At 45.2% G+C, this 8,773-nt stretch overlaps 1 protein-coding gene across 1 annotated transcript; it reads left to right on the top strand.

Annotated features, from left to right (window-relative positions):
- Window positions 1-384: 384 nt before the first annotated feature.
- Window positions 385-855, top strand: LOC126719629 (uncharacterized). The gene has a single exon (XM_050422163.1). The coding sequence runs from the start codon at window positions 385-387 to the stop codon at window positions 853-855; it is 471 nt and encodes a 156-aa protein (XP_050278120.1).
- Window positions 856-8,773: the final 7,918 nt, after the last annotated feature.

Genomic DNA, 8,773 nt, shown 5'->3' on the forward strand with positions numbered 1-8,773 from the left:
CATACTACACAGACCAATAGGAGCCAATCTTTAGGGAAGAGCCATCTTTCTCATGAGGAAGATACCAAAGCCCTACAACTGGAGATTGACCATCTGAAGAGAAAGTTGCGCTATGAATGGCGAAAGCGAACTCCCTCCAATTCTAACTCTTCTTCTGACGGTGAAAGGGATGGTAGCTATAGACACAGATCGAGAACCCCTCCTAGCGAGTCTTTCTCATATGTCGAAGATCACCACCTTAAGCGCAGAAACAGGAGTTCATTCTCCAAAAGCGGGGGAAACGATGTGATGGGTAAGGCGCTCAACCAAATCTCTAGGTCACCTTTCACATGCAGAATAGAGGAGGGGGTGCTTCCTTGGTAGTTCACCTAGCCCACATTCACCATGTACAATGGACGAACTGACCCTGTGGAACACGTGAGCCACTTCAATCAGAGGATAGCTGTGCACTTCAAAAATGAGGCCCTAATGTGTAAGGTGTTTTTCTCAAATCTAGGGCCTGTGGCGATGAGATGGTTCGATGGCCTAGCTGTAGGCTCCGTTATTTCCTTTAGAGAGCTCACCCAAGCCTTTGGGTCCCGTTTCATCACCTGCAGTAGGGTCCCTCAATCCCTAGATTCCTTGTTGTCCATGTCCATGCGAGAAGGGGAGACACTGAAAGTGTACTCAGACAGATACTGGAAAATGTTCAATGAGATAGACGGTGACTTTGACGATGTGGCCATCAGGACCTTCAAGGTCAGCTTGCCTACGGAGCATGGGTTAAGGAATTCCTTGACTAGGAAGCTTGCCACCAGTGTACTCAAGCTCATGGAGCATATTGATAAGTACAAGAAGGTCGAGAAGGACCAATAACAAGGCAAGGGGAAAGGTAAGGCTATCCCTTAGGAGAGGGGGGATTTCAAGTAGGACCGATACAACCATAACAAACCTCGGAGGGATTTTGTTGGGTAGTTTGGGTCCACGACTCCCTAGGCTATTAACGTGGAGTTTCGAGAATCAATGCATCAAGTTTTGGAGAAGGTCAAGAATGAGTCATACTTCAAATGGCCGAACAAAATGGGAGGAGACCCCTCGAGGCGCAACCAGAGCCTCCATTGTCAATATCACCAGAAGCGGGGACATACCACTAAGGACTGTAGAACTCTATGAAATCATCTGGAGCAGCTTGTTAGAGAGGGAAGATTACAACAATTTCTGTACCGGCCCAACTAGCAGGGGGACCAATCAAGGTCAGGGGCTCAAGTGAACACTTCTTCAAGGCCCTCATTAGGAACAATCAACGTCATCTTCATTGCTCCCAGGATAACTAGCTCGCAGCCCTCTAGGGTAATGTCTGTAACTTAGCTACCCGCTGAGGAATTTAACAAAATGCTAAAGAGGGCAAGAATGGAAGCTTGACCAGCAATAAGCTTTTTGGATGAGGACAAGGTGGGAACCATACAGCCATACGATGATGCTCTAGTAATCATCCTTAAGATAGGAGGGTATGATGTGAAGAGGGTGATGGTGGACCAAGGCAGTGGGGCAGAGATCATGTACCCTAACTTGTATAAAGGGCTGAACTTGAAGCCCGAGGATTTAACAGCCTATGATTCACCCTTGGTGAGCTTTGATGGAAAAGTTGTCATTCTAAAGGGTCAAATTAGACTACCCGTGCAGGCAGGGTCAGAAGTGGTGGAGGTAAATTTTATTGTGGTGAACACCTATTCCCTCTACATGGCCATCATGGAAAGACCTTGGCTTCACGCCTTGGGGGCTATTTCCTCCACTCTGCATCAGAAGGTGAAATACCCGTTTGGAGACCAAATCGGAGAGCTCGTTGGGAGTCAATCCATGGCTAGGCAGTGCCTGGTGGCCGCCATTTTGCGTCAACCTGGGACCGAGTCCTCGACCTCTGTTGAGAGGGGCTCATAGCAATCAAAGACCCCGGTCCTGTCTGTCGATGGGCCGGCCAAGGAGGCGAAGTGTGAAGATTTGGAAAAGATTGCTGTGGGGGATAATCCTGAGAAGTTTTTTTCAGGTTGCGGCCCAACTGCCCCTTCAGGAGAAGGTAGAGTTGTTAGCATTTCTTAGAGGGAGCATAGACGTGTTTGCATGGAGTGTTTACAAAACTCTTGGGGTGGATCTGAACTTCATATGTCACCATTTGAATGTTAACCCCTCTGTCATCACTAAAAAGCAACTGCCTCGGCGTTCATCTAAGGACCAACTCTGATGCTATAAGAGATGAGGTGGTGAAGCTTAAGTAGGCTGGGGCTATCAAGGAGGTGTTCTACCCCAAGTGGCTGGCCAACATAGTGGTAGTGAAGAAGAAGAGCAGGAAATGGCGAGTGTGTGTGGATTTCACAGATCTAAATAAGGCTTGTCCAAAGGACCATTTCCCTATGCCTCGAATAGACCAATTGGTAGATGCAACTGTAGGCCATCCTCGAATGAGCTTCTTAGATGCCTTCCAAGGTTATCACCAAATACCACTGGCCTTGGACGATTAGGAAAAGACAACTTTCGTCACTCCTATCGGGAATTCCCATTACATGGTGATGCCCTTTGGTTTAAAAAATGCAGGGGCTCCCTACTAGAGGATGATGACCAGGATGTTTGAGCCACAGTTAGAAAAGAACATTGAGGTCTACATAGACGACATGGTGGTCAAGAGTAAGCTAGAGTCCGAGCACATTAATGATCTCAGAAATATCTTTGAAATCTTAAGAAGGCACAAGCTGCGACTTAATGCTTCCAAGTGTTCATTTGGTGTCAGATTAGGGAAATTCTTAGGCTACATGGTCACACACCGCGGAATTGAAGTCAACCCTGACCAGATTAAGGCGATCAATAACCTGCAACCTCCTTAGAATCCCAAAGAGGTTCAAAGGCTAACAAGGATGATTGTTGCTCTAAACTGATTCATCTCTTGGTCAGCAGACAGGTGTAGACCTTTCTTCCAGTTATTGAATAAGTGAAAGAGATTTCAATGGACCAAGGAGTGTGTCCTGGCCTTCCAACAATTAAAGGAATACCTTTCTCCGCCACCCATTATGTTAAGGCCCGAAGTGGACGAAGTTTTGTTTGCCAATGTTGCTGTGGCCTCCCATGTGGTGAGCTTAGTGTTGATACGGGTTGATAATAGGGTATAAAGGCCAGTTTATTATGTAAGCAAGTCACTAAATGAGGCTGAGGTCCGTTACCTACGACTGGAGAAAGCTATTTTGGTAGTGGTGCATGGCACCCGTAAGCTCCCCTATTACTTCTAATCACACATGGTTGTTGTCCTCACCCAGCTCCCGCTTAGATCTTTGCTTTGGAGCGTTGATTACACTGGGAGAATCGCCAAATGGGGTACGATCCTAGGAGCCTTTGACATTAAGTACATGTCTCGCTCCTCTGTCAAGGGTCAAGTCCTTGCCGATCTGGTGGTTGAGTTTGCTGAAACTCCATTAGAAGAGAGAATGGAAAAACAGAACATGGATGGAAGATCGGTTGGTGCAATCTCCTTACAAGAGCCTTTGTCTTGGAAGGTATATGTTGATGGTGTGGCGAACCACAGAGGATCTGGAGTGGGACTAATTCTGATATTTCCTGAGAGGATCACAATTGAGAAATCCTTAAGATTGGGCTTCTCGGCCACAAACAATGAGGCTGAGTATGAAGCTCTGTTGGCCGAGATGACCATGGTTTAGAAGATGGGTGGAAAAGCTATGGAAATGTTCTCGGATTCAAGACTGATTGTAGGCCAAGTTCAAGGAGAGTTAGAAGCAAGAGATCTCAGAATGCAGGAGTACTTGAGCCAGGTTAGGAATTTACAGTCAAAATTTGAATCTTTTAACTTGTCACAAATCCCTAAAAGTAGGAATACACATTCGAACTCTCTTACCACACTGGAAACCTCCTCGGCACAAAGTTTACCTCAGGTGATTCTTGTGGAAGACTTGTATAAGCCTATTGAGGTAGGCAGCAATGTCATTCACATTCAGCAAATTAGGGTAGGGCCTAACTGGATGGACTCCATAGTATTGTTCCTTAAGAAGGATGTTCTACCCAAGGATAAGTCAGAGGCTGAAAAGTATGGAGGAAGGCTCTTTGGTTTTAGCTGTCTGAGGACCAAAAGCTGTACAAGAGATCCTTTTCAGGCCCATACCTGCTATGCATACACCCTGAAGTAGTTGAGCAACTTCTAAAAGAGTTACATGAAGGGATTTGTAGAAGCCACACGGGGGGCAGGTCTTTGTCTCACAAGGCCCTCACATAAGGCTATTAGTGGCCAAATATGCAGAAGGAAGCACAAGAATATGTGAAGAAATGTGACCAGTGCCAAAGATTTGCACTAAACATTCATCAACCAGAAGGAGTTCTTAACCCACTATCCAGCCCTTGGCCTTTTGCCTAGTAGGGATTGGACATTGTAGGCCCTTTCCTTAAAGCGGTCGGGAATAAAAAATACTTGTTGGTCGGCACGGATTACTTTACCAAATGGGTTGAAGCTGAACCTTTGGCAAATATCAGAGATGTGGATGCTAAGAAATTCATTTGGAAGAATATTGTAACTCGGTTTGGAATCCCTCATACACTCATCTCAGACAACGAATTGCAATTTGATAGCAAGGCCTTTAGGAGGTATTGCTGTGACCTGGGCATAACAAATAAATATTCCACCCCAGCATATCCATAGGGGAATGGGCAGGCCAAAGCTATCAACAAGGTCATAGTTAGTGGGCTTAAAAAGAGGCTGGACGACGCAAAGGGAAAATGGGTGGAAGAACTGCCACAAGTCCTTTGGACATACTGAACTACGCCCTATAGATCCACAGGGGAAAACCCCTTTTCAATGACCTATGGAGCCGAGACTGTTATTCCTCTAGAAACTGGATTCCCCACACTAAGAACAAGTTCTTTCATGCCAAGTAGCAATGATGGGCTATTGGGGAAGAGCTTGGACTTAATTAAAGAACGAAGGGAAAATGCCATAGTCCAACTGGCCTACTATCAACACAAGCTCAAGCAGGGGTATGATGCCAATGTAAAGCTAAGGCCACTAACGGTTGGCGACTTGGTCTTAAGAAAGGTCTTAGGAACTGCAAAGAACTCAGTATGGGGAAAATTGGGACCCAACTTGGAAGGGTCATATCATATCACATCAGTGGCTGGAATAGGTGCATACTATCTTGAGGACCTAGAGGAAAAGGTTGTACCACGGCCCTGAAATGTAAATAACCTCAAAAGATATTATTATTAATAAAAGTCTCCTTTGTCACATTCTCGCGTATTACATTATCTGTTAAGCTTCATATAATTATTTTCCTAAGTGTTAAACAGAACTTTAGCTATGTTTGGTTCCTCGGATCACCTGCTTTGGGTAAATTAACACTTCGAATTATTTCCCTAAGTGTTAAACAGAACCTTAGCTATGTCCGGTTCCTCGGACCACTTGCTTTGGGTAAATTAACACTTCCAATTATTTTCCTAAGTGTTAAATAGAACATTAGCTATGTCTGGTTTCTCGGACCACCTACTTTAGGTAAATTAACAATTCCAATTACTTTCCTAAGTGTTAAACAGAACCTTAGCTATGTTTGGTTCCTCGGACCACCTGCTTTGGGTAAATTAACACTTCCAATTATTTTCGTAAGTGTTAAACAGAAACTTAGCAATGTTTGGTTCTTCAGATCACCTGCTTTGGGTAAGTTAACACTTAGTGACATCTATCCATTTTTCCCAAGTGTCAAAGCACGTCCCAGGTTACACTCATCTCCTCGAATCACTGGCCTTAGGTAATTTAATGTTCTTTGATATTTATTTAAGGGTTGAACAAAGTGAAAGTTGTTTGCCCCTAATAGAGGTAAATGATAATGCTCTTTATTGCTAGTACTTGTTCAAATTATTTAAATTATCAATGATGTATTGCTGTTAGCTTTTGTTAAAAAAAAAAAAAATAGCAACAGTTCATTGCTGTTCGTAGCATTGTCAAAGCTAAGAACACATAAAGTAAAGATACATAGTGTAAAAAGAAAAGTATTTTCATTGATCAAAAGGATAATCTATTACAAATAGTGGTCAAACACCACAACAAAAATATATAAATGTAGGAAGACCACAACAAAATAAAATTTTTTGTAGCTAGGCCTATGCTTGTGGAGGGTCCTTCTTGGGATTAGCTATCTTGGATTGGGAATCCCCAGCCTTGGACTTGAGCTCTGCATCCTTAGCTTGAGAGACCACATCCCTGATTGTGAGGGCATCCTCAGAGTGTTTGGCCTTCATCGGTGGCTGGGCCTCCTTACCCTTCCCAACCCCTTTGGAGACTTTAGCATCGGGAGTAGGGACTTTGGTGGTGGGGAGTTGCTTAGGAGGAGGGAGTGTAGCTAGAATTTCTCTAATGTCCTCTGGGAAAAAGATATTCCCAGCACTCTTCAGTTCAGAAGTGGCAGGAACCCCAGCCTGATTGAGCGCTTCTACCCACGTCTCGGTGCAGTAATCCCTGCACACCCTAACCACCTCTTCGGCCAGCCTCGTCTCTGTGTCCAGCACCCCACGTTTATAGGATGCTGTCTTCTCAGCCTCAGCAGCTTCACTGGCCACCCGAGCTGTTTCCTTAACTTTTTCCAACTTGGCCTTGAGATCCAAGACCAACTGTCTCTGGGTGGCCAGTTCAATCTCGGTTATGTGGAGCTGTTTGCGCTGGTTCTTGGCTTGGGCCTTCGCACTCTTCAAGAAAGATTCAGCACTTAAACGTGCCCTCTTCGAGGCATTTAGCCTGTCGGCCAGCTCAATATGCTCCTACTTGAGAGCCCCCAGGGACTTTTCATCCTCGGTGCGGGAGTGGGCCTTAGCCCTAACTTAGTTACGAGCATCCTTGACTCATTTCTCAGACACGAAAATTTGTTGGGTAACCTGTATAAAAATAACGGAGGAACCCAATGTAAAAAAGGAAAAAGAAAAAGAAAAAGAATGAAAGGGCGGCTAAGTATTTAATTCAAAGATACATTAGATTACTTACCATTGCAAGGTCCCTCTTCAGGAACAGAAAGAGGTTAGGCTGCTTGAAGTGCCTAAGAGCATCCATATTTCTAGGAAGGAGAAAAGAGTGCTCTAGGGCTTCAGTAACGTAACTAGAATGCCCCCCTTGGAAGTTTCGAACTGAAGCGTCCCATGGGATGGCAGTGCCATCCAGCTCCAACTAGGGGGCCTAAGTGCATTGTGTTCGGCGCACCTCGGCCTCAAGGGAGTCCTCCCTGCTTTCAACAGAGGAGCCCCTTCTATTTCTGGTAGTCTTTTGCTGCTTCGGGTCCTTTGGGGGGACGATTTCCCCTTTCTCAATTTTCTTCCCCTTCCTCTTCTTCTTTTGCAAGTTGGGATCTGAGTGCAGGCCGAGAGGAGAAGGAAGGGGGGGGGGGGGGGAGGAAGCTAAGTCTTAGGGGCATCCTTGGATGATGCCCCCTTTCTTCTAGCCACAAGATCTCTAAGTCCTCTCCTAGGGTTCAAGGTCATCTCCTCCTCTTCATCGGAACTGGTGTCAATCTGAGCAACCAAGAGTCTGGGAGAGTGGGCTGCAGATAGTCAGTCCAACTCAGCTTTAGAATCTGAGAGCACCACAAGCCTCTCTGGCACTTCTTCTTCTTCTTCTTCAAAACGAAACTGGTCGATCTCGGCCTCAAGGGTTCGTGAAAAGGCAGTTTCCTCCCTCAGAGCATCTACTTCTCGTGGGGAACGTTGAATAGGAAGTTCAACCGATGGAAGGTCCTCTCGAGCCAAGAAACCGGGGCGCAAGACGTTTATCCGGTGGATTCTCGGATTGCCTACCCTTATTGCTTGGCTTGCGTCCTGGAATGCGTTTGACAAGGGCTCAAAATCTAATACTAAGTGTTCGGCTCGCAGTTGTCCGTCTTCACTCACAAAGATCTTGGACCGCAGCACCTTGTTGAGAGCCTCTACGTTGACAAGACTGAGTCTGGGAGCAACGTGCACTTTATCTGCAAAAACATCTGAGGAGTAAACCACGATTAGATTAACGAAATCCATCGTCGAAGTAAAACAAAGTGTTAGAAAGAAAAGATGGTAAGGCTAAGGGAGCTAAATCCCATACCGAGGAACCTAAACCTAGGGTACCCCACCTGGATCTGCCTCCCGAGTTGGCCATTGAAGACCATTGTGCCATTCCCCGGAGGCAATCAGGTAGTCATTCTTTTATGCCTTTGTTGGACTTAGGAAGACATGATATTAGTCTAATAACGTTGAACCGAGACTTGAGGTAATATCCGATGCCGGAGAGCTTATGGCACTCATACATATGAACTATATCATGCCACGTGAGTTTCAGGCCCATCTGTTCGCTGAGAGAGTCTACGCTACCCAAGATCCTAAATAGCTTAGGGGCGCACTGATAGGGAGTCAATCTATGGTTGATCAAATTTTCTCAGGTCACCCTACCCATAGGAAGGGTCATTCCTCCTTCTATAAAAGCGATCACAGGAATGACAACCTCCCCTTCCTTTCTATCTGTGATTATTTGGTCAGGAGCACAATATCGTAGGGCTACTCCCCGCGGAATGTGATACTTAGCTCTAAAACCTTCCATACCAACATCAGAATCTATGAGGTGCTTGAACCTACCCATTTGGTTGAGCTAAAGGGAAAGGGGTGAAGTCTCTAAGAAAAGATAACAGAGAATAAAAGGTCGAGGAGAAAAAAAAAGCTTAAGGATATAGAAACTTACAAGAATAATTACGGTAATTGCTTTTGGTACTTCTTAAAGGTTTAAGTTTTTCGGGAAAAAAGA

This window comes from Quercus robur, chromosome 3, assembly GCF_932294415.1.
Source record: "Quercus robur chromosome 3, dhQueRobu3.1, whole genome shotgun sequence".
Taxonomy (NCBI): Eukaryota; Viridiplantae; Streptophyta; class Magnoliopsida; order Fagales; family Fagaceae; genus Quercus; species Quercus robur.

Coding starts and splice junctions, on each gene's coding strand:
- LOC126719629 (XM_050422163.1), top strand. CDS start 385: ATGTACAATGGACGAACTGACCCTGTGGAACACGTGAGCCACTTCAAT.